Source organism: Engystomops pustulosus, chromosome 1 (assembly GCF_040894005.1).
Source record: "Engystomops pustulosus chromosome 1, aEngPut4.maternal, whole genome shotgun sequence".
In the NCBI taxonomy this organism is placed as follows: domain Eukaryota; kingdom Metazoa; phylum Chordata; class Amphibia; order Anura; family Leptodactylidae; genus Engystomops; species Engystomops pustulosus.
The window spans coordinates 284,769,684-284,795,100 of record NC_092411.1 but is presented as its reverse complement, the minus strand read 5'-3'; the positions used below and the strand labels follow the sequence as shown (position 1 = coordinate 284,795,100).

General features: G+C 43.1%; 1 protein-coding gene across 1 annotated transcript in view; it reads right to left on the bottom strand.

Moving 5' to 3' along the window:
- LOC140127258 (vomeronasal type-2 receptor 26-like) overlaps nucleotides 1–25,417 on the bottom strand; it is a 71,159-nt gene that overhangs the window by 13,530 nt on the left and 32,212 nt on the right. Inside the window, exons 2-4 of the mRNA XM_072147748.1 lie at nucleotides 15,075–15,366; nucleotides 13,138–13,731; nucleotides 1,618–1,741 (exon numbers count right to left, since the gene is read on the bottom strand). Of these exons, the coding sequence (XP_072003849.1) occupies nucleotides 1,618–1,741; nucleotides 13,138–13,731; nucleotides 15,075–15,366 (1,010 nt within the window). The remainder of the gene's footprint in view (nucleotides 1–1,617; nucleotides 1,742–13,137; nucleotides 13,732–15,074; nucleotides 15,367–25,417) is intronic.

Sequence of the window (25,417 nt, the reverse complement as noted above, 5' to 3'; positions counted from 1 at the left end):
ACCCGATGGATACATCAGGAGGTCTAAGCCTCTTCAGTGACAAGTGGGTGTGGCACTCATCACGTGATAAATTCCTCCTAGGGTTTCTATGTGAGATGGGAGAAGCAGAGCCTTAGGCAGAGACAGTTGAAGTCAACAGTAAGTTCTTAGCTCAACACAAGTGAATACGTGTCAGTGATCCTGCCGATGAGAAAGACTGGAGAAGCACATGCGTAGATAGAGGCTCTTGCAGTTAGTAATAACATTTGTATTGCACTGTGTGTGCTTTGTTTATATCAGTACTGGTCAATATTTCTCTGTAGTAAGTCCAAGCACATTCTTATAAATGATAGAGAAAAAGCAAAAAGCACGGAACAAGGCAGCTGGTGATAAAAGTAAATTTCTATGAACTCAAAGTTCTTTAATAATCTCATTTCAGGTAAGTTATTCTTTAGTTTGATTCTTCTACTTCTTGAGTGAGCGAGTAATAGAGCAAATTCTCCATTTCCTTCCCTTTGCTCATTGGTGTAACAGCAAAGGGTAACAGCCATGGCAGTTTTTATGGGGCCAGCAGTGTCAGGTGCCCCCAACATCTGACCGGACACACTAAACAATGGAGGTTGTAATTTTGCCTCTTCCAGTTATAACCCTGTGTATGCTTTCTACTGGAGATAGGAGACACCATAGCAGCCAGTCTCCAGCCACCTGCTTGGTAACAACTAAGATATTTTTTGCAAAAGGGAAAACTGTAAAAATACAAAAGTGATGAAAATGTCATGAATGAATCTTGTTAACCCTCCTATATGCACTGTGATGTTGATTTATGCATATTTTGAGCAGAAAGGTACATTCACATCTTTTCATCACACATGCCCCCTTAATTACATTGTGTGCAGAGGTGTTTCAGGAAATCTGGAAACTCAGGTGTGTTTTTTTTTTTTTTGGCATGAAGTCATTGAAGTGATTAAGTGATTTGGTATCAATGTTCAAAAAGTTATTCAGCCTTCATGCTACTTATTTTTGCAGTAGCAGACTCTTTGTGATTCTTTATTTACATGTCTGAGCTCCTCTGAATAGGAGAAGATTATGACTCATGCTTCGTCCTCCCCCCTTGTCTCTGTCATCATGGATGGCCAGTGAAAAATGAGACACAGTGGGTGATGCCATGAGTGGTGATGGGAATTACAGCTCTTCTTAGTGAGCTGGCTCAATAGGCTCAGCTCACAAAGAAGAGCCAGCTCTTCTGGCTCCTGAACAGTTCCCTATTAAATATATAGTAGGGAGCTGCAGGCCAATCAGTCACCCCATACCACTCCCCTTTTAACTTAATTGCATAACGAGCTGATAAGGGGCTGGGTTCAGTGAGCCATCAGCTCACTACAGAAATAGATGAAGCTTACAAAGGAGGCAAAGACACAAGTACATGTACATGCAAAGACATGTCTGATAGTAGAGATTTATTGAAAGATGGCCAACCCTTTACACTATACCTCAAGTCTCAGTTAGAATAAGTTTTTACCATGATCAGGAGAAGAATTGAAAAAGGACATTAACAGGAAGAGATGAAAGATTACATGAAAGACCTCGGAGTTATGTCCAGTAGTATTGGAAATGTCCGGGACAAACACTGATTGTTACCTTTTTCATCGGTTATTTCTCCCTCTGAGCACTTGAAACATTCAAAGCAGCATTTATGTATTCCCGGCTTTAAAGTTCTTTTGTATCCAGAAGGACATGGAGCAGAGCAGGTAGAGACCAGGATCTTCAACACAAAACCAGAAATGGGACAAATGTCATGAATAAATTCTGAAGATGCAGACATAAGAAAAGAACATAGAACACAATGATGTTATACAGGGACTGGATTATAGATTTTAATCTGAGAGAGAAACTAGACAAGCAGTGACCCATGAGAACTGACTTCAAACTTTATATAGATTTACTGAAAAGACATTATTTTATGATCCAAGTGATAACTGGTTCCCTGTGGGATGCAGTCAGGTCCTGGTATTTTATTAGTAAAGATCCAATTGACATGAAATGTCAACCACAACACAACTCATGCAGTCCAAACTGGCAGATAATTTCACCATTGATATCCATAAAGTAGTTACATTGGGGCAGATTTATCAAGCAGTCTGAAAGTCAGAATATTTCCAATTGCCCATGGCAACCAATCACAGCTCCCCTTTAAAATATTCATGAGCACTGGTGAAATGAAAGCTGAGCTGTGATTGGTTGCCATGGGCAACTGGAAATATTCTGACTTTCAGACTGCTTGATAAATCTGCCCCAGTGTATTTTTTTTCCCTGATGAAAAGTCTCACAGGACTATATGCACCTATTCATTATTCTGGTGTAAACATAGATCCGCTGCTGGTGCAACACCATGCAAAGCCAGAATCATGACTTGAGACTTTTGTGAAAAGTCTCCTAGTTTCTACTGTCCCCTGCTGATACATGTGCTGGGACTTTTTATGCATTTTGAGACTTTTTTGGGACTTTTTGAAAAAAAATCTCAGACAATATAGATAATAGACCTTAAGAACATTTATTAAAGGGCCAAAGCCACTTTAATGAATCTGATGGGCAGTGGAGTTCCAAAAATAGACATAGAAGTGTCCCAAGGAGCCATCTAATTATTAATAACTCCTTTGTGGGATATTTATCATACGCTGGCGCTCGTGCGCCAGCGTATGATAGCCCCACCGCTGCAAATTCGCAGCCCGATACATCAAGAGGCTTCTGCCTCTTGATGTATCGGGCTGCCGGTTGCGCAGCGTTTTTCCTACGCCAGGCAGGGCCTGGCATAGAAAAAAGCGCAACCGGCGACTTTTCACGTATGAAAAATCGCCGGAAGCAGCGAGTGCGCAGGCGCGGGGACAGTAACGCCCCGCGCCGGCCCACTCCAGTCCGGCCGCGCCCCTCACTCGGCCTGCCGCTCCCCCCCTTCACGCCCCACTGGCGTGAAGGTGGCGGATTGAGAAAAATAATCGCAAAAGCTAGCAATAAGCTAGCATTTGCGATTATTTCAGGGCCTCTGCGCCACTGGCGGGGCGCAGAGGTCCTGATAAATATCCCCCTATATCTTTATGTATATCTAATTCTCCAAATATTATCAAGAATTATACAACTCTAATGAAAGGAAGCAAGTAAAGATGCAATATTAGTGGAAATTTTTAACTTAGCAAGTCATTTGGATTTCTGTATTGCATAAATACATACAAAACCCCTGGTATTTTATTATTTTTTATTGTAAAAAAAGAGACATCTTAATTGTTCCCAAGATAATATTAATTTCATTTACAAGTAAAAAAATAAAATAAAATCTTACATTTTTATTTTTCCAGCATATGTCTTGGTCTTTTGAGACCAGCGGATTTCCTTCTTGTGATGATATATTGAAGTATCCAACATATTTTAAGGAAAATTGTTTGTTGGGAAAAGCCTCATAATTCAGGATGTAGTAGAGTGTAGTCATTTCTCCTTTTTTATTAAAATGAACATTTTCTCCGAGTGGATCTCTGAAGTGAATTCTTCTTAGGACCTAAGGCAAATATTACACTTAAGGGGATTTTCGAAAACTGTAATATCAAAGGTAATGGGGTGAGCTGAAGTCCAACCAAACTTTAGCCAACTAGTGCCAACTAGTAACTTAGGCTTGTGATTGGTTACATTAATCACATGGAGCGGTTGGTCACATTGTCACTGCAGTCATCAACAAAGACCTTTCTTACCTGTGTACTATATATTCTTGGGCTGGGGGTTAGAAAATGTCCTTTAACTACTACCTGCCCATGGCTTGTAATATGTAATATTTATTATTATTTTTCCAGGGCTTTTGGGGGGCGGGGTCTCAAAATAATCACATTGAGGTTTTTTGGCACTTTTCACAGGACTATTTCCCCCTCTTCATTAATATGGTGTAAACATAGAACTACTGGCAGTGCAATGCCGTGCAAAGCCACATTTATGACTTGGGACTTTTGCAAAAAGTCCCATATAAAGTCTCATAGTTACTCCAATCCCCTGCCGGTGTATGTGCTGAGTCTCTTAATGCATTTGCAGACTTTTTTGGGACTTTTTGAAAAAAAAAAGGAACATTTATTAAAGGGGCAAAGCCACTTTGATGAATTTCATGGGCAGCTGAGATCCAAAAATAGACATATAACTGAAAAAAGAATACCGTATATACTCGTGTATAAGCCAAGTTTTTCAGCACAAAAAATGTGCTGAAAAACGTCCCCTCGGCTTATACATGAGTCAATACTTGTAAAAAATAATTAAAAATGGACTAAAAAAAATAAACTTATTTGCTCACCCTCCGGTGGCCCCGATGCGCAGCGCTGCTCCCCCGATGTCATCGCGGCTCCTCTTCTGGCTTCCCGGGCTCCTCTTCTTGCTTCCGCGCCATCTTCTGTCTTCCTTAACATTGTGCTGGGCACCGCCAATGTTCTTCTCCCATGTGGCGCCTAGTATGACGTCAGCAGCGGCGCGTCATGCTAGGCGCCGCACGGGAGAGAACAGTGGCGGCGCCCAACACGATGTTAAAGAAGACGGCTTGGAAGCAAGAAGAAGAGCCGGGAAGCCAGAAGAGGAGCCACAATGACATCGGGGGAGCAGCGCTGCGCATCGGGGCCACCGGAGGCTGAGTAAATAAGTTTTTTTTAAAAATTCTGGGCTGACTGTATACTACTGGTCGCACGCTGTATACTACTGGGGGCACGCTGTATACTACTGGGGGCATGCTGTATACTACTGGGAGGCAGGCTGGGGTGGCTGTATACTACTGGGGGCAGGCTGGGGTGGCTGTATACTACTGGGGGCAGGCTGGGGTGGCTGTATACTACTGGGGGCAGGCTGGGGTGGCTCTATACTACCGGGGGCAGGCTGGGGGGGCTCTATACTACTGGGGGCAGGGTGGGGTGGCTCTATACTACTGGGGGCAGGCTGTATACTACTGGGGGCAGGCTGGGGCAGGCTGTATACTACTGGGGGAAGGCTGTATACTACTGGGGGCAAGCTGTATATTATAGGGGGCTAGCTGGCTATATACTTGGCTGGGTCTGTGACCAATGCATTTCCCACCCTCGGCTTATACTCGAGTCAATAGGTTTTCCCGGTTTTTGGTGGTAAAATTAGGGGTCTCGGCTTATACTTGGGTCGGTTTATACTCAAGTATATACGGTAACTGATAAAAATTCTATATGCTCTTTAGAAACCTCTGACCTCATTCTTTTGACTTTACATCCACAAAAAATCCACCCTTTTTTAATAATAATAATCTTTATTTATATAGTGCCATCAAGCGCTCTTTACAAAACATAGGGGACATATACATATGCAATATTACATTAGTAATATTACAAACAGTCATATGGTACAATAGGAGTGAGGCCCCCAGCTCACATTCTATGAAGATGAAGGGGGCGACACAAGAGGTAAAAGAGCTTGTATAATGGTCCCTGGCTTGATGCCCCAGGTTTGGCTCCTCTGGCCCTCACTAGGAATAGAATAATTAAAGGTATTGAAAAATAACCACCATTATCATTCCTATTAGACCATGCCAGGCAGTGCTGGCCTAGATCTATGATTCTCCAACAAATGCTATTTGATGTTAAGTCAAAATGGGGCACATTTACTTACCAGATACACGGAGTTCACCAGAAGTGCAATGTCTGATGATAATGCACTGAGCCGCGATTCACTAAGATCATGCGCCTGAGATCCTGCATGTGTGACTTCCCTACTCAGGTCCGCTGGAGTTCACCTTCTTCTTCCTGGTGCATGCAAGTGCATTGTCTTGTGATAGAATTTGAACGTTAAATCTCGCGCTCAGTCCGAATCAGTCGCATTGTCTTACAGCACAACCCCCCTTGTCGCATGAAAGCCAGCGGGACTTCGCCAAAAAACGATCATGTACACATCTCGGCACAGACACCTGTTAAATACCTGTCAAAGCTGTGCAAATCCCAAAAAAAGTGCACAGTCCGACAAAAGTGCAATCAGTGACCCTTAGTAAATAATCCCTAATGTTTCTTCTCTACCCATGAATATTGTTATTTGACCCAATGTATAATGTGTGAAGCCGGAAAAGCCTACAGGCATTCCGTATAGACTTTTCTTGGGACTCATAAGCCCAATCAGATGAACATGGGAACCGAGTACTATAAATACTTGCTTTATAAGTATTTGCTGTATATTAATACTTACCCAACAAGCAGGGGCGGGGGGTATTTTTACTGTTTATGTTGTTTAAATATGAAAGAATGAAGAACTTCTGTTTTCTAATTATTTGACCAAAAAAAAAAATATATATCCAGCTCTGACAAGGAAGCAGTATAAAATAATGTAATAAATAAAAATTCTGGGCTTTATGTGTCTGCTTTATCTTTTTTCTGTAACTGCAATGTGTTCCATAATCGAGAGTCTTTAGTTTCCTAGGTGAAATATGTGCGCTAATACTAAATGGTTATAAAACTAATTTAAAAAATTGGTATTAATAATTAAAAGTCTATCATTTTACAGTGCAAAAGAATTTCCACAATTTTAAACAAATAAAAACAGGTAAGTAAATGTAGACCCTGTGATGCTCAAAGAAATTTAAAGAACCCAAAAGGTACATTGCAGACTCAGTTTTCTTGCTATATGTTCAAGTTCATGGCCATTTCTTTCTTTCTCCATCTAGCATTGTCAGTAGTGATTAAAAAGTTTAGAATCTTAAAAACCTGTTCGGGTCCATGTTTGTCCCCAACCAGAGACACCTCTGATTGGTGTACCGATTGTGGGTGTTGCCTGTTTAAATGGCAAAGTTGCCAGGACCATTTGAATTAAGTGACCTAAATTCCCCATTATGGTTTTGGGGGTTGTTGAACCAAACCTGAACCTGAAAAGTTTGGTATGAAACTGAACTTTGCTGTTCAGATTCGCTCAACACTAATTGTTAGTCATTAGAGATGAGCGAGCACTAAAATGCTCGGGTACTCGTTATTCGAGACGAACTTTTCCCGATGCTCGAGTGCTCGTCTCGAATAACGAGCCCCATTGAAGTCAATGGGAGACTCGAGCATTTTTCAAGGGGACCAAGGATCTGCACAGGGAAGCTTGGCCAAGCACCTGGGAACCTCAGAAAAGGATGGAAACACCACGGAAATGGACAGGAAACAGCAGGGGCAGCATGCATGGATGCCTCTGAGGCTGCTTAATCGCACCATTATGCCAAAACTATGGGCAGCAGCATGGCAATGACAGAGTGACCGAATAAGGCTAGATAGCATCTAAAACATGCAATAATTGACCCTGACACTATAGGGGACTATGCAGAGGCAGCGGCAGCAGCGGCAGGCTAGAGAGTGTCTTGGCAACATACCCTAAATGGACTCAGGCTTAAAACCAATGGGTGGCAGAGAGGAACCAAAGGAGGTGAGCAAGAAGCGCTCAAATAATATCGGTAAATGATAAAAGTTTGCCAGTATATTTTGTGGATTACACAGCAGGGTGGCGACAAAGTTAACAAGTTTGATGAGGAAGCCATGAAAACAACCCAAAATTCTGCCTGACACAGCTCGTTTGATAAGGGGACCATGTAAGGAGGCAGTGAACTAGTAGTAGATTAAAGGTGCTGCAGTTAAAACTATGTTAGTTGGATCTTGGGATGGAGCTGGCGCTCCGCTGCCAGGCGAGCTTTTGCCAATCCAAGCCCCTGTCTCTAGGCTACTCCCCAAACAGCACTTCTAAGAACCTTTTGTATAAGATCAAATGTAGTAGCGTTCTTATAAGTTTAGGATATGGCAGGTGAGGGGAATGTAAACAGATGCGCAAGAAGCGCTGAAATAATATTGGTAAATGATAAAAGTTTGCCAGTATATTTTGTGGATTACACAGCAGGGTGGCGACAAAGTTAACATGGAAGCCATGAAAACAATCCAAAATTCTGCCTGACACAGCTTGTTTGATAAGGGGACCATGTATGGAGGCAGCTATATGGACTACTTTTGGAGGCAGTTATGGCGATGACGTGTGGAGGTAGCAATGGAGACAACGTGTGAAGGCAGCTAAAAAGACGACGTGTGGAGGCTGCTATGGAGACAATTTAGTTTGGATAGTGCCTGTATGTGGCAGTCCAAAAAAGTTTTCAAACCAGAGGAGCAGGTTGCTGGTCCTCCAGAAAAATTACATAGATTGAGTGCCTGTATGTGGCACTCCCAAAAATTGTTTAAAACAGAGGACAGGGTAGTTGGCCCTCCAGAAAAATTAAATACATAGAGCACTATAGCCAGAGCCAGTTGGCCCTGGCAAAAAAATAGCCAGTTTCCTCTGCTTTAGTGTACAAAGAGGAGGAGAAGGAGGACAATGAGGAGGAGGAGTGCATACATTATTCAGGTTTAGCTTCTTTCACCTGGTGGAGAATGGAAATGCAGAGAAATCCAGGCTTAATTCATCTTGATAAGCGTCAGCCTGTCAGCGCTGTCAGTCGACAGGCGTGTACGCTTATCGGTGATGATGCCACCAGCTGCACTGAAAACCTGCTCGGACAACACGCTAGCGGCAGGGCAGGCAAGAACCTCCAAGGCGTACAGCGCCAGTTCGTGCCACATGTCCAGCTTTGAAACCCAGTAGTTGTAGGGAGCTGTGTGATCATTTAGGACGATGGTATGGTCAGCTACGTACTCCCTCACCATCTTTCTGTAAAGATCAGCCCTACTCTGCCGAGACTGGGGACAGGTGACAGTGTCTTGCTGGGGTGACATAAAACTGGCAAAGGCCTTGTAAAGCGTACCCCTGCCAGTGCTGGACAAGCTGCCTGCTTGCCTACTCTCCCTCGCTACTTGTCCCGCAGAACTACGCACTCTGCCGCTAGCGCTGTCAGAAGGGAAATACTGTTTCAGCTTGTGCACCAGGGCCTGCTGGTATTCATGCATTCTCACACTCCTTTCCTCTCCAGGGATGAGAGTGGAAAGATTTTGCTTGTACCGTGGGTCCAGGAGAGTGAATACCCAGTAATCGGTGCTGGAATAAATTCTTTGAACGCGAGGGTCACGGGATAGGCAGCTTAGCATGAAATCTGCCATATGCGCCAGAGTCCCAACGCGCAAGAATTCACTCCCCTCACTGGCCTGACTGTCCATTTCCTCCTCCTCCAACTCCTCTTCTTCTGCCCATACACGCTAAACAGTGAAGGACTGAACAATGGTCCCCTCTTCTGTCTCGCCAACATTCTCCTCCTCTTCCTCCTCATCCTCCTCCACCTCCACCTCCTCCGATATGCGCTGAGAAACAGACCTAAGGATACTTTGGCTATCAACAAGGGAATCTTCTTCCCCCGTCTCTTGTGACAAGTGCAAAGCTTCCGACTTCATGCTGACCAGAGAGTTTTTCAACAGGCCAAGCAGCGGGATGGTGAGGCTGATGATGGCGGCATCACCACTGACCATCTGTGTTGACTCCTCAAAGTTACTCAGCACCTGACAGATATCAGACATCCACGTCCACTCCTCATTGTAGACTTGAGGAAGCTGACTGACCTGACTACCAGTTCTGGTGGAAGTTGACATCTGCGCTGCTGGTAAACTCTGGATAACATGGTTAGTGTTGAATTCCACCTCGTGGGCACGTCGCACAACAGTCGGTGAGCGGGCAGTTGGAGGCGGCGCTGCGCTGCCCTGAGAGTGGCAGCATCTGTGCTGGACTTCCTGAAATGCGCACAGATGCGACGCACCTTCGTGAGCAAATCAGACAGATTGGGGTATGTCTTGAGGAAACGCTGAAGCGACTGATGGCGCCATGCCCACGGATGGTAATTCAGAGGAGGAGGTGGAGGAGGGGTGGGAGGAGGAGGAGGCATAGTAGGCCTTTGAGACCTGGACCGAGGTAGGCCCCGCAATCCTCGGCGTCGGCAGTATATGAGCAGCCCCAGGGTCAGACTCGGTCCCAGCCTCCACCAAGTTAACCTATTGTGCCGTCAGCGATATATAGTGGCCCTGCCCGGCAGCACTCATCCACGTGTCCGTGGTCAGGTGGACCTTGTCAGAAACGGCGTTGGTCAGGGCACGGATGATGTTCTCTGACACGTGCTTGTGCAGGGCTGGGACGGCACATCGGGAAAAGTAGTGGCGGCTGGGGTCCGAATACCAAGGGGCAGCCGCCGCCATGAGGTTTCGAAAGGCCTCGGTCTCTACCAGCCTATAGGGCAGCATCTCCAGGCTAAGCAACTTGGAGATGTGGACGTTGAGGGCTTGGGCGTGTGGGTGGGTTGCGCTATACTTCCTTTTGCGCTCCAGCGTCTGGGGTATGGAGAGCTGAACGCTGGTGGATGCTGTGGAGGATCGTGGAGGCGAAGATGGGGTTTTCGCACGGGAGGTGTTTGGGCCGTGGTCCTGGGCAGGGGGCTGACTAGCAGATGACACAGGGGAAGGAGCAGTGGTGTGCCCGGCCGGAGGTGAACGGGCTTGGTGCCATTGAGTGGGGTGTTTAGCATTCATATGCCTGCGCATACTGGTGGTAGTTAAGCTATTAGTGGTGAAACCCCTGCTGATCCTGGTTTGGCAAAGGTTGCACTGCACAGTCCGTCGGTCATCCGGTGTTTCTTTAAAGAACCTCCAGACTTCTGAAAATCTAGCCCTCGCCACGGGAGCTTGACTACGGGCAACATTTGGCGCTGATGCACCAGCTCTGGCCCTGCCTCTCCGTCTGGCCCCACCACTGCCTCTTCCAACCTGTTATGCTATAGGACTCGCCTCCGTCTCAGAAGCACTGTGTTCACCCGGCCTATCAACCCAGCTTGGGTCTGTCACCTCATCATCCTCCGATCCCTCAGTCTGCTCCCCCCTCGGACTTCCTGCCCTGACAACAACTTCACCACTGTCTGACAACTGTGTCTCCTCATCGTCCGACACCTCTTTACACACTTCTTCCACTACGTGAATAGTGTCATCATCACCCACAGACTGCGACTGGTGGAAAACCTGGGCATCGGAAAATAGCTCAGCAGCAGCAGGACAAGTGGTTTGTGACTGTGGGAAGGGTCCAGAAATCAGTTCCTCAGAGTATGCCGGTTCAAATGCCAAATTTTGGTGGGAGGGGGCAGACTGGGGGGAAGGAGGCTGAGGTGGAGGAGCTGGAGGAATGCCGATTTCGGTGACATGGGTGGACTGCGTGGAAGACTGACTGGTGGACAAATGGCTAGAAGCATTGTCCACAATCCACGACATCACCTGTTTGCACTGTTCTGGCCTCAACAGTGCTCTACCACGAGTCCCAGTAACTTGAGACATGATGAACCTAGGGAGTGTACCTCTGCGGCGTTCCCCTGCTCCCCCATCAGCAGGTGGTGTCTCACCCCGCCCAGGACCACGGCCTCTGACCCCTGCAGTAGTTGGACGCCCACGTCCACGCCCTCGTCCTCTACCCCTAGCCCTCAGGTTAAACATTTTCCAAATTAAAGTGTAAACTTGAAAAAAAAAAAATTTTGTGTTTGTTTTTTTTTAGTTTTTTTTATTTTTTTAACAAAACGATGCTATCCTATTGCTATGGCTAGTTTCTAACCTACACTGACAGCACACAACTGGATTTTGTGCTTTGCAAGATGAGTTTGAGCTATAAAATGAAATAAAGGTAAAAAAAATAAATAAATCAGCAGACTCTGCCTAATTTTACTCAAACCCCTAATAAATTGTCCCACTTCGGTGTTTGAGGTGGATATGCATGTCACTAAGAGCTAAACACAACGGTCGCAGGTCTCCCAGCAAATTCCTCACAGTATGGTACTAGCTGCACAACTAATGCCAGCAAGCCCAGCCACAAGCAAACAAAAAAAAGGAAAATATAACGCTATTGTAGGCCTAAGTAAGCCGTTGGGGTTCTCCTATGGTTATTTTGTAGCCTACAATGAGAGCACACTGCTTTGCAAGATGAGTTTGAGCTATAACATGAAATAAAGGTAAAAAAAAAAAATAATCAGCAGACTCTGCCTAATTCTAATCAAACCCCTAATAAATTGTCCCACTTCGGTGTTTGAGGTGGATATGCGTGTCACTAAGAGCTAAACACAACGGTCGCAGGTCTCCCAGCAAATTCCTCACAGTATGGTACTAGCTGCACAACTAATGCCAGCAAGCCCAGCCACAAGCAAACAAAAAAAAGGAAAATATAACGCTATTGTAGGCCTAAGTAAGCCGTTGGGGTTCTCCTATGGCTATTTTGTAGCCTACAATGAGAGCACACTGCTTTGCAAGATGAGTTTGAGCTATAACATGAAATAAAGGTAAAAAAAATAAATAAATCAGCAGACTCTGCCTAATTCTAATCAAACCCCTAATAAATTGTCCCACTTTGGTGTTTGAGGTGGATATGCGTGTCACTAAGAGCTAAACACAACGGTCGCAGGTCTCCCAGCAAATTCCTCACAGTATGGTACTAGCTGCACTACTAGTGCCAGCAAGCCGAGCCACAAGCAAATCAAAAAAAAAATGTATAAGGTTATTGTAGCCCTAAGAAGGGCTATTGGGTTCTTGTAGAATAACTCCTGCCTAACACTATTCTAATAGAACAGCCTAACGCTTTCCCTGACCAGCAGCAGCTCTCTCCCTAGCGGCATCCAGACACAGAATGATCCGAGCAGCGCAGACAGGGGCTAGTCTATTCCAGGGTCACCTGATCTGGCCAGCCAACCACTGCTATCGACGTGTAAGTGTACCACGTCATGCTGGGTGGAGTGCAGAGTCTCTTGGCTTGTGATTGGCTCTGTTTCTGGCCACCAAAAAGCAAAACGCGGGAGATGCCATTTTTTCGAGCGGGCAAAGTATTCGTCCGAGCAACGAGCATCAAGCTCGGACGAGTATGTTCGCTCATCTCTTTTAGTCATCAAATGGAAGAACCAGTTTTACAGAGTCATTCTACAGGGAGATGGAACTGCATGAACTTTACATAAAAATGTATTACCTTTTGCAAAACTGTTTGAATTTGTTTGTTTTTTGCATTTTTGGACATTTGGAACTGAATCTGATGTAGAGAATGTGCCACGGTGTAGACAGATTTATACACTAGATAAGTGATACTAAAATGCTCTGTATCATACACGTTCAGTTCAAGCTCTCCCAATTTTCTTGTTTCGTTACATTTATAAAGTCGATGGTGATGGAACTTCAAAAGTTTATTTACCAGTTCATCTGATGTTAAGCAATGAAAAAAATATGCTAAGATATACTCCACTAAAAAGTCATGTGGACGATTTCTTGGGCTGATATCTTGTAGGAAGGTTTTTAGATCTGACATCTCTTTTCGAGGGGGTGAAAATATCAGACTTCCATGAAATGATGGTTTTTGCATTTTGGATGGCTGTAGGAGAGAAATCCAACCAGCTGGGATTATGAACGTCTTCTCTTGACCTTCCTGCTCAACAAAATCTATAATAGTCATAGAAATTTTACTACAAATAACTACAACTTGTGAAGTAGATTTGGTAAATACATGTTTTCTAGTACCATAAATATGTTTCATTAGTGCCCTTTTATCGGGTATTTTAATAATGTATTCAATGCAAATGTCAAAATTAGTAGCCATCGTCTTTAACTCTTCGCTCTGCTTCTCACCTACATCATCATCAGATGCAATGACTCCGATCCATGTCCAGTTATAATGTCGTAGTAATTGAACAATTGCAAATTGTTGGGTTGAATAATTGGGAAGAGCTTGGAAGAAGGAAGGGAACAGTTTTATATTGCTTAGAATAGGATCCACTGCACCATAGCTTATCTAAATTACAAAATGACAAAATGAATTTAACCATGAAAGCACTAAACAAAATATTCTGTCAATGATCACAGGCATATGGCGTTCTTCAAGTAACTTGACTGTGGCCATTGAACAACAAAGGTTAAACCATCTTGGTATCAATCACTGGGATATCACTAAGGAGTCATTGATAAGGTGCCTTGACAGTCGACAAGCATATCCGAAGAATTACTATAATAACACTTTAAAGGGAACCTGTCACCAGGAGAGCCATTTTTAGAACTCCCCCAGTCACCACAGAGCATAGTACATATGCTGCCAAAGTGTTTTTGTATTAAAAATTGGTTTTACAGAAAAAAAGATATGTTATATTGTACCTTTCATTAGCATCTGCTGTGTGACTAGGCAGTTGCCAAATGGGAGGGGCTGGAAAGGAGCAGCCCCCCCCCCCCCACCACCCTTGGGGAACAGCTCCTCCATGTGACCTTTTCAAATATATGAAAACACCCATCACTTGGCTTAGCAACGCCACCTGCTGCCCTACAGCCAATCCCAAGTGTGGGGAGTTATTCATATATTTGAAAAGGTCACATGTTTTCCAAGGGTGGGGGGGAACTGCTCCTTCCAGCCCCTCCTATTGGGCAACTGCCTAGTCACACAGCAGATGCTAATGAAAGGTACAATATAACATATCTTTTTTTCTGTAAAACCAATTTTTTTATACAAAAACACTTTGGCAGTGTATGTACTATGATCTGTGGGGACTGGGGGAGTGCTAAAAATGGCTCTCCTGGTGACAGGTTCCCTTTAACATAATAATGGCCTAGGGCCGGCGTTAGGAAGTGAAAAACTGGCATTCTGCCCAGGTCCCCTCTCCAAAGGGGCCCCATGCGTATGGGTTTCTGTGGGTAGTGGATTTCTTGCTCTTTTTATACCCCTTGGATGCCTGGGTAAAGATGCTTGTCATCTATCTCTTGTCTATATATCTATTATCTATATATCTTCAATCTACCTATCTATCTCCTATTTAGTATCTATCAATCGATTTTCTTTCTCTCTTCTACTGTATCATTCTAGCTATCTATATATAATCTACTTATAATCTATCATCTGTCTATCTTCTATCAAATTCTTCTACAGTCCCATTTTACAGTTTTCCATTACAACTGCCTGGCCGCGACCCAAATCCCGGCAGGAATAGGTCCTACTCTATTGCTTGTGATAAAACAGCTCAGCACATTCCCGATGTATAAAGACTCGGTGTATGCTATCCTATTGCCCCCAAACAGTTGTGTGCACGAGGCCTAAAAATAGATGTATGTGCTGAAAAAAATAGATTTCAAATTTGTATGAATTCACCTCACCTGGGGGTATCCGTAAATGCGAAGGATCTGCGCTATATTAAAAGATGTATCTGCATTCAAATCTCCAATAACACCGACCAACCTTCCAAACTCTGTAGAGCAGAAATTTGGGATTTGATCTCCAGGGCCAGATAGTATCTGCAGAGCACTGTCTATAGCCTTATTCACATTGTTACACGAGTCATACACATGGTATCCCAGGGTCATATTTGGTAAGATATCAGGATTCTTGTTTATCTCGTCAATGGCAAAGATAAAAGCCATGACATATCTGTAGAAACGAGGAATAGGCCTGAAGATGGAAATATAATGTGGTCATGATACTTGACATACAGTAGGCAAAATTTGAGACTTGGATAGTTTTGACATACTTTTATACTGTAATAATACCCTTATCGTGGTTTACAATCTAAAGCCCGGAAACCATCGGTTCATAGAAGTTGAAAAATTTTGTTTAATACAAACCAGAAAGGAAATACAATAAAGCACTGATTACATAATGAATCCTTACAGTTTTGACTTTCAGGATTCTTTTTGTCATTTTTTTATTTTAAAAGCCATAATTTTTTAATTATGTACATATACAAGTTTGGGGGGGGGTGCACCAGGCTTGGCTGTGTAATGGCTGTAGAGATATACTAGCCTCACCTAAAATGAAATATAAACCACAATTACTTTGCATGGTGCATAATATGGCATAAGGTGTGCCATCGTTGTCCAACCCCTCCCCAGGAGAAGACCTGAAGTTGACATATTAACACCTAATGAGTGATAAAAACCATACAGGTGGTGGACGCTAGGTGCTAGCCCCTCAAATTCATAGCATATGATTAAATATGACGGCTTATGTGAATGAAACATGAGAAAAACTTGATCCTCTTCCAAAAATCACCATGCTATACAGAAAAATAGCAATTCCACAAATATTAATAAAGAATAAATATGGAGACGAGAAAGACCAATTCTATTTGGCAGCACTTTATATTTCTCATACTAGCTGTAGCTCCCAGCATTGTCTGGGATAGTATATAACTGCTCTCAGCTACAACAAAATAGAATAGGTTAAAAAGTATTTTTTTTTATATCTATATCTATATACTGTGTCAGACTGTCACTGACCATCTCTGCCCCTGACCGTCCCTTTTTTATAAAATTTTTTGCCAGTCTCTTCCAGTGACTGCCTATCTCTGACACTCTTATTCCAGTGACTGTCTCTGTCACTTTGTCTATGGGGGCATTTATGAGAAGTGTCTTAGTGCAGAACTCTTCTAGTTGCCCATGGCAACCAATCAGAGATCAAGTTTCATTTTTGCACAGCTATTTATAAAATTGCAGCTGATCTCTCATTGGTTTCCATGAGCAACTGGAAGAGTTTAACCTCAGACATTTCTGCCAAATCTTCAGCAATTGGATCAGTTAAGCGAATCTTGCTCCTTTCAATGCCATTCAGCACCCTTCCCCTTGCTATCAGCCTCTGTCAGTGATCCCTCAGATGGCCATTGCTAGGCACATTCCGTTGTGAGAATGTACATGTGAAATACGCCCCATCTCTTCCTGCACTGCTCTCAGCTGATTTTTGTAAATGTTAAATTTATTGATTCACACTATTATTGTATAATCGGATTGTACTTGTTTTGTGAATTAGACCATTCATATCATGTTTTTTGTTGATGAAAATTAAATAGTGGGTGGGGTTTAATTACTCACATTACCACAATTTTTTTTGTATATATGTGATATTTTCACTTGTCACATTGTTTGAAGAAGGCTTAGTTAAAGCAAACCTACCACTTCCGATGGTGCTTCTAAGCTGCAAATTCCGTGCACCAGCTCAGGGTTTGCTTATTTTTGTTGTGTTTTTAAACAGGTATAAATCATTTAAACGCTTTAGTAATCTTTATATTGGAAGCAGCTTAGATTAGATTACTAAAACGTTCAAACACTTTACATCTGTTTAAAAACATAACGAAAATAAGCGCCGGCACCAGCTCACCCTGAGCTGGTGCACGCCATTTGCAGCTTAGAAGCACCATCGGAAGTGGTAGGTTTCCTTTAAAGGTGAAGAGTTGCTGTCACATTCTATTATGGAATAAAATCTATCACTTTTTCATGGAATTTATATGGAGTGCTGCTAATTTTATTCTTGTATTTATTGGAGGACTTTCTGCGAGTAGCTAGATAGATACAATAGGATAGATAGTGTGATGGATGAAGGGGATGGGTGGGCCATTTGTTATTACACTCTTCTCTAGTTGCAAAAGTTATAAAAACTTCTTTTTAAATAATTATATAAATTGAATAAACTTTTCACTTAGTGATGATGTCACGAAGGCAGGTCCCACCCCTCTAGCTTGCTGATTGTAAGTCTTTGCAGAGCTAGAAAACATGGTTGATATGGAACAAAAAAAGTGCTGGGGACTGAGAGGCAAAACCCTTTGAGGAATGATTCCCATGGAAACCTGCAGCAATATTGTTTTGTTTAGTTTTTTTTTTCAGAATGGCGGTCACACTTTATGGCTATTGATAGGCTGACCTGTTCAGGATCAGTTTCCGCAAGTTCGTCTTAACTTTGAACAACAGTTTGGTTCGGGTAGCCGAAACCAAACACCTACAAAAGAACACATAATTTTTGGCACACACCCGAACATAGCGGTTAAGGTGCACTCAACCCTAATTAAGTCATAATCAAGCTATACAAATTTCTGTGATCATACTTATTCAAATCGGGGCTTATCTACTAAGGGTCAGTGGCCACACTTTCGCCGGATTTTCTGCTGTTTTCAGGTTTTGCACTGCTGTGACAGGTATTTAACTGTGGATTGTGTCGCATGCGATCAGATTAGATTTTTGGCGCAGCTGTACCGGCTTGCGAGAGAAATCAGGGGGCGTGAGTCGAATGATCTTAGTGAATTGCGGCACAGTGCAATATCGTCGGACAATGCATTTTCTGGGAACTCCTCCGGACGGGTAAGTAAATGTGCCCCAACGGGGCGTTCTCTGCACTGGATTCGGGTCCGGCTGGGATTTATTAAGGCAGTTCCTCCTACGTCCACCAGGTGGCGCTGCTGCGCTGAAGTTCCCCGGAACGCACTGGAATACACCGAGCCAGGCTGAGTGAAGGTAAGTGCAAGCACCGCGACACATTTTTTTTTTTAAATGCGGCGGTTTTTCCGAATCCGTCGGGTTTTTCGTTCGGCCTCGACCCCCGATTTCCGTCGCGTGCATGCCAGCGCCGATGCGCCACAATCCGATCACGTGCGCCAAAATCCCGGGGCAATTCAGGGGAAATCGACGCAAATCGGAAATATTCGGGTAACACGTTGGGAAAACGCGAATCGGGCCCTTAGTAAATGACCCCCAATGTGTCATTTGGACAACACAGTGAAAGATGTAAAAAGAAAACCCATAAAATATTTCATCAAATGTGGAACTTAATTAGCTTCCCAGTACATTGCATAGAATATTAAATGGTGCATCTCAAAAATACAATTTGTCCCGTAGACAGCAAGCCCCTACATATATTTAGAAGTTTTAAAAATGTAAAAAATTCAAGCATTTTTTAAAGAAAATTTAAAGAATTTTAAAAATCTGGAAAAACCTTGTCTTGTAGGGATTAATTACTAGACAGCATGTAAGCAACCATACCTGCATCTTACAATTCATGTCCCTATTTCCAAGGAATCATGGGGGTCTTTTACCTTTAGACAGGGTGTCTGTGTGTGTCTTAATTTAGCTTTTTCTGGGTTTTGGACTTGTTTCATTTATTTAGAAGTGTGATATATTAGGCACCTGCGTCCGCTGGTTTTTTGCATCTTTTTTTTTTTTAAAGTTACTCAAAAGTTGCACATTTTTCTGCAGCCCTCTTCTTAACTTTTGCGTACATCCAAACTACTGGCGTTTATTTGCGGCAAAATTGCACCAAAATTGCAACTTTTTATATTTCCACAACGACTTTTGAAAAATTCCTGTGCATCTAACTTTGCCGGGCAAGTGGACAAATCACACATTTTGGCAAATATGCAAATGCACCAAAAATGTTGCAACTATAAGAGAAAAAAAGAGAAAAGCCTAAGATAAATGACCTCCAATTAAAAAAAAAACAAAACATTGAGCGAGTTGTGGAAGAGGTGTGAGTGCAACGCTAAAGCTTCACGGAAGGTTTAAAGGGGTTGTCCACTTTCAGCAAATAATTGATATAGTTTATAAAGAAAAGTTATACAATTTTCCAATATACTTTCTGTATCAATTCCCCACAGTTTACTAGATCTCTGCTTGCTGTCCTGCTGTAGGAAACCTTTATGGTTACTTCCAGTGGATAGAAATCTGTCCATGGTCACACAGGTGCACGGGTCGTTAGTATAATATATAGAGTTATCAAAGCTGTGTGCTATAACGAGCCATGCACCTGTGTGACCATGGACAGATTTCTATCCACTGGAAGTAAACATATAGGGGGAGATTTGCTTACCAGTCCAACTGAGTTCACCTAAAGTGCAATGTCCAATGATAATCTACTCTGCTGCGATTCACCAAGATTGTGCTCCCGATATCCTGTAGGTGTTGCTATCCCGCTCAGGTCCGCAAGAGTTCACCCTCTTCTTCCTGGTGCATGTAAGTGGATTGTCTTCAGACACAAATTTAAAGTTAAATCCCGCGCTCAGTCCAAATCAGTCAGATCGTCCGAAGGCACGCCCTCCCCCCTCATTTCCGTCGCCTGGAAGCCAGCGCAACTGTGCCAAAATCCATTGTGTGCAAAACAATCCCATTGCAAACCCTTTTCCTTAAACAAACTTTTCCTTAAACAAACTTTTCCTTAAACAAACTATATCAATTATTTGCTGAAAGTGGACAATCCCTTTAAGGCTAAGGAGGGTATTCAATGGAAAACATTTGCAATAAAATAAAATATCATTTCTATATAATATAACATATAGGTTAAAACTTATTTTAGTATGAAGTATTGCAAGAAAAATACTAAAGTAAGTTGCTTTGGGGCTGTAGTTCGAAGATAAAGGGTTTAGTTATGTTTATATAAGAATATGAGGAAGTCACATCTTTCAAAATTTGTGCCACAAAACTAAAAGGATGTATTTGTTGAAAAAATGTTTTTCTGATGATTAAAGCGAAAAAAAAGCCAAAAAAAATGGTGGAAAGCAATTAATAAATACCCCCATTGTTGTTTGCCCATAACAATGAATTCAATTAACAAAGTACTAGAAACTAATGACAGGTAATATACTGCCCCCTTCCTAATTCAGAAGAGGATCCCACGCAGCAATTATTTACGATATGGATGGAACTTAAATATCAGATGTGTCGCAGGTAGGTACTTACAGGCCACAAAAAATCGAGTAATGTTCAAGACTTTTGCTCAAGTAACGTCCGTAATAACACACAGAAAAAATCCCTCCGATGATCAGGTCTCCGTCCTGCACTAATTGCGTATTAAATAAATTGTATCTTTTGATAATAAAACATTGTGGACTGGAGCTTACTTTTTGGCAGTGAGATGATGAAAAGACACAGAAAAAAACCACTGTCATAAAGAGAGATTTACTGCACATTATCAGACGAAAGAAAGAAGCAATGAAGTATCAGCGTAGATCATAGGAGCCTCAGGGTAGCTGAGCACCAGCAGGCAGCCAGCTCGCGTCTTATATAGTCTCACCAGAGCCAGATACAGATTTATCCATGGAATCACTGCTAAGGCCATGGGAGGAAGATTAACAAAAAATATGTGAGAGAAGGCATTAAAATATACAGACATCCCCTCAAACCTTTCATTTTTAGCAATAGTTTCATCGCTTTCTTACAATGCCTTTAATAAGTGGCCAAAATATTATTAACGCTGTCAATACAATGATTTCGAAAACTCAAAAAAAGTCCTTAATGCAGGCTATTATAACGATCAAGCAATCAAATAATTGCCATATCCTGTCCCATAGTGATATATTGTATTTTATAATTAGAACAGAATAATAGAATAATATCTTCATTATCCACATAGGGGAAAACAATTAAAAATGAACTAATAAATCTCTAAAAATACTCCCAAAGCCCCTAAACAAGTAAAACATGTGACATAAAAACTATTTCCAAATCACTTTGGTAATCTGTAATGGCTGCCTTCTTAAGGGGTTAAATATTTGGCTTTTTCAAGGCAGTGTAAGTTCTATGCGTGTGTTCCCATACCTTCTTATGGGGCAGTGGCAGTGATGGTGGGTGTATACTCGTACCATCTTACATCTGTGCCTGCTAAAACATTCCCTGGCGCCAGTAGGTACCAGGGTTTGCAGCATATTCTTGTAGACCACAATAGTGCTGTCAGAATAGAAAGGTCAGCTACAGTTGAGGCATTGGTAAATTTCATTGCACAGTTCCTTGGATTGTCTTCAACCCGCTCCACCCTCTTCCTAAAAACAATAAGACTGTCTTGGCTAATGCTTTATGATAACTCTCCTAACTAGGATTCCATGGGCCATCTACATGACTCTTCTAAATGGCAGACAAAGAGGGGCATGTATCACTCCTATTGCTTCCTTTTTCTTTTTCTTGTGTGACTCTTTGCAGTTTGCGACTTTTTTGTTGGAGAATCAAGCAACATACCAAAGTTAGCTACCTCAAGTTTTTAGTGCAGTTGCCTTACTTATCTTTGTAGCCCCGCTGTTTGTTCAACTTGTGAGACTTTTGGGCTTGGAATTATCCCATTCTTGCACCTAATAAGTCCCAAAACAGAGCATGCTAGATCCAGACTTATTTTCGCAGCTTCTATTTGGGACTAAAAAGTCGCATATCACAAAAAGTCACAAAAGTGAGACTAAACAGGAAATTTATCACAAGTATCACAAAGGGAACAAAAAATAGGATACATTTCGATGATTTAGAAGGCCAACTATAGGAAAAATGAAAAAGTGTCAGCTGAAAAACTATGATACATGTGTCAGGATTCAAGGTATTGGATCCTCCAGACCACCACGGACGAAAAAAAACCCCATTTTAACACAAGGAAAAAGTGAGATTGATAAATTACCTATCCAGAATTTGTCATTGTGGCTTACCATGTTGCTACCACCTGGCATACTCTGTCAGTGTGCCACTCTGTGGCCTGCCATGTTGCTGCCACCTCCAGAATTTGTCATTGTGCCAATCTGCGGCCTACTCATGCTGCTGCCAACTGACCGCTGTCTCCCTGGAACACTCTGTTAATTCCATATTGCTGTTTACACCCTTCACCACTCTATGACATTGCCACTATGTTTAGTTTTCCCCTTCATTTCACCTCTTGGAAGGAATTAAAAGCTTCAGGATTGATAGCCAAACACACTAATGGATACAGGTCACAGAGGACATATCCCATTTATATCCCTTTTACTGGTCAGCTGTGTTTTGGATCAACTCCTGTTTGTTTTTGGCTTTAGCAATACTGATGATGGATTATTGATAGAGATGAGCGAACACTAAAATGCTCGGGTACTCGTTATTCGAGACGAACTTTTCCCGATGCTCGAGTGCTCGTCTCGAATAACGAACCCCATTGAAGTCAATGGGAGACTCGAGCATTTTTCAAGGGGACCAAGGCTCTGCACAGGGAAGCTTGGCCAAACACCTGGGAACCTCAGAAAAGGATGGAAACACCACGGAAATGGACAGGAAACAGAAGGGGCAGCATGCATGGATGCCTCTGAGGCTGCCTAATCGCACCATTATGCCAAAATTATGGGCAACAGCATGGCCATGACAGAGTGACAGAATGAAGCTAGATAGCATCTAAAACATCCAATAATTGACCCTGACACTATAGGGGACGGCATGCAGAGGCAGCGGCAGCAGGCTAGAGAGTGGCATGGCGACATACCCTAATTGGACTCAGGCTTCAAACCAATGGGTGTCAGAGAGGAACCAAAGGAGGTGAGCAAGAAGCGCTCAAATAATATCGGTACATGATAAAAGTTTGCCAGTATATTTTGTGGATTACACAGCAGGGTGGCGACAAAGTTAACATGGAAGCCATGAAAACAACCCAAAATTCTGCCTGACACAGCTCGTTTGATAAGGGGACCATGTATGCTTACAGTTCATGCCAGTCGCTGCACTGGCTGCCAGTCTCCTTTCGAATACAGTTTAAAATAATAATAACCCTCATCCATAAAGCTCTGTATAATGCTGCACCCCCCTACCTCTCCTCTCTTATCTCAGTCTATCGCCCAACCCGTGCTCTTAGATCCGCCAGTGATCTTAGATTAACCTCTACCCTAGTGCGGACCTCCCACTCGCGTCTCCAAGACTTCTCTAGAGCTGCACCAATTCTATGGAATGCTCTGCCCCGGACTATCAGACTAATACCTAACCTCCAAAGTTTCAAACGTGCTCTTAAAACCCATTTCTTTAGGCAAGCCTATAACACTCATTAACTGCATGAAGTTTTAACTCTTCTACTAACCCGTCCTGTGTCGTCCTCCCATCTGTTATCCAGCAACCAACAGGCACCAGACTTCTCTGCAGTCCCATTCACCCTGGACCTGGTATATAAGATGACGGCTGAGTGGTTCAAGCGACAGCAATTCCATTTATTATATTTTTTTCTATTCCCTAAGAAGAATGGCTTGACCATTAAATATTATTTTACCTCGTGTTACCCCATCATCTTCATAAACCGTAAGCTCTGGCGAGCAGGGACCTCACTCCTGTTGTTCCATACAAATGTTGTGCTCTGTTACATTACATTTGTATTTGTTTCCTATGATTTGTAAAGCGCTACAGAATATGATGACGCTATATAAATAAAGATTATTATTATTATTATTATGGAGGCAGTGAACTAGTAGTAGATTAAAGGTGCTGCAACTATGTTAGTTGGATCTTGGGATGGAGCTGGCGCTCTGCAGCCAGGCGAGCTTTCGCCAATCCAAGCCCCTGTCTCTAGGCTACTCCCCAAACAGCACTTCTAAGAACCTTTTGTATAAGATCAAGTGTAGTAGCGTTCTTATAAGTTTAGGATATGGCGGGTGAGGGGAATGTAAACAGATGCGCAAGAAGCGCTGAAATAATATCCCTAAATGGTAAAAGTTTGCAAGTATATTTTGTGGATTACACAGCAGGGTGGCGACAAAGTTAACAACTTTGATGTGGAATGCCCTGTAATAGCTCTTGGGCGGTGTGCCTTTTATCGCCTAGGCTCAGCAGTTTCAGCACCGCCTGCTGTCGCTTAGCGACGGCACTGCTGCTGTGCCTAGAGCTACCGACTGATGGCGCCATGCCCACGGATGGTAATTCGGAGGAGGAGGAGGTGGAGGAGGGGTGGGAGGAGGTATAGTAGGCCTTTGAGACCTGGACCGAGGTAGGCCCCGCAATTCTCTGCGTCGGCAGTATATGACCAGCCCCAGGGTCAGACTCGGTCCCAGCCTGCACCAAGTTAAGTGTAGTAGCGTTCTTATAAGTTTGGGATATGGCGGGTGAGGGGAATGTAAACAGATGCGCAAGAAGCGCATGATGCGCATGGAGCTGGCGCTCCGCTGCCAGGCGAGCTTTCGCCAATCCAAGCCCCTGTCTCTAGGCTACTCCCCAAACAGCACTTCTAAGAACCTTTTGTATAAGATCAAGTGTAGTAGCGTTCTTATAAGTTTAGGATATGCCGGGTGAGGGGAATGTAAACAGATGCGCAAGAAGCGCTGAAATAGTATCCCTAAATGGTAAAAGTTTGCCAGTATATTTTGTGGATAACACAGCAGGGTGGCGACAAAGTTAACAACTTTGATGTGGAATCCATGAAAACAACCCAAATTTCTGCCTGACACACCTCGTTTTATAAAGGGACGATGTATGGAGGCAGCTATATGGACGACTTTTGGAGGTAGCAATGGAGACAACGTGTGGAGGCTGCTATGGAGACAATTTAATTTGGATAGTGCCTGTATATGGCAGTCCCAAACATTTTTCAAACCAGAGGAGCAGGTAGGTGGCCCTCCAGTAAAATGGAATAGATTGAGTGCCTGTATGTGGCAGTCCCAAAAATTTTTCAAACCAGAGGAGCAGGTAGGTGGCCCTCCCGTAAAAAGCAATAGATTGAGTGCCTGTATGTGGCAGTCCCAAAAATTTTTTAAAACAGAGGACCGGGTAGGTGGCCCTCCAGAAAAATGGAATAGATTGAGTGCCTGTATGTGGCAGTCCCAAAAATGTTTCAAACCAGAGGAGCAGGTAGGTGGCCCTGCAGTAAAATGGAATAGATTGAGTGCCTGTATGTGGCAGTCCCAAAAATTTTTCAAACCAGAGGAGCAGGTAGGTGGCCCTCCAGTAAAATGGAATAGATTGAGTGCCTGTATGTGGCAGTCCCAAAAATGTTTCAA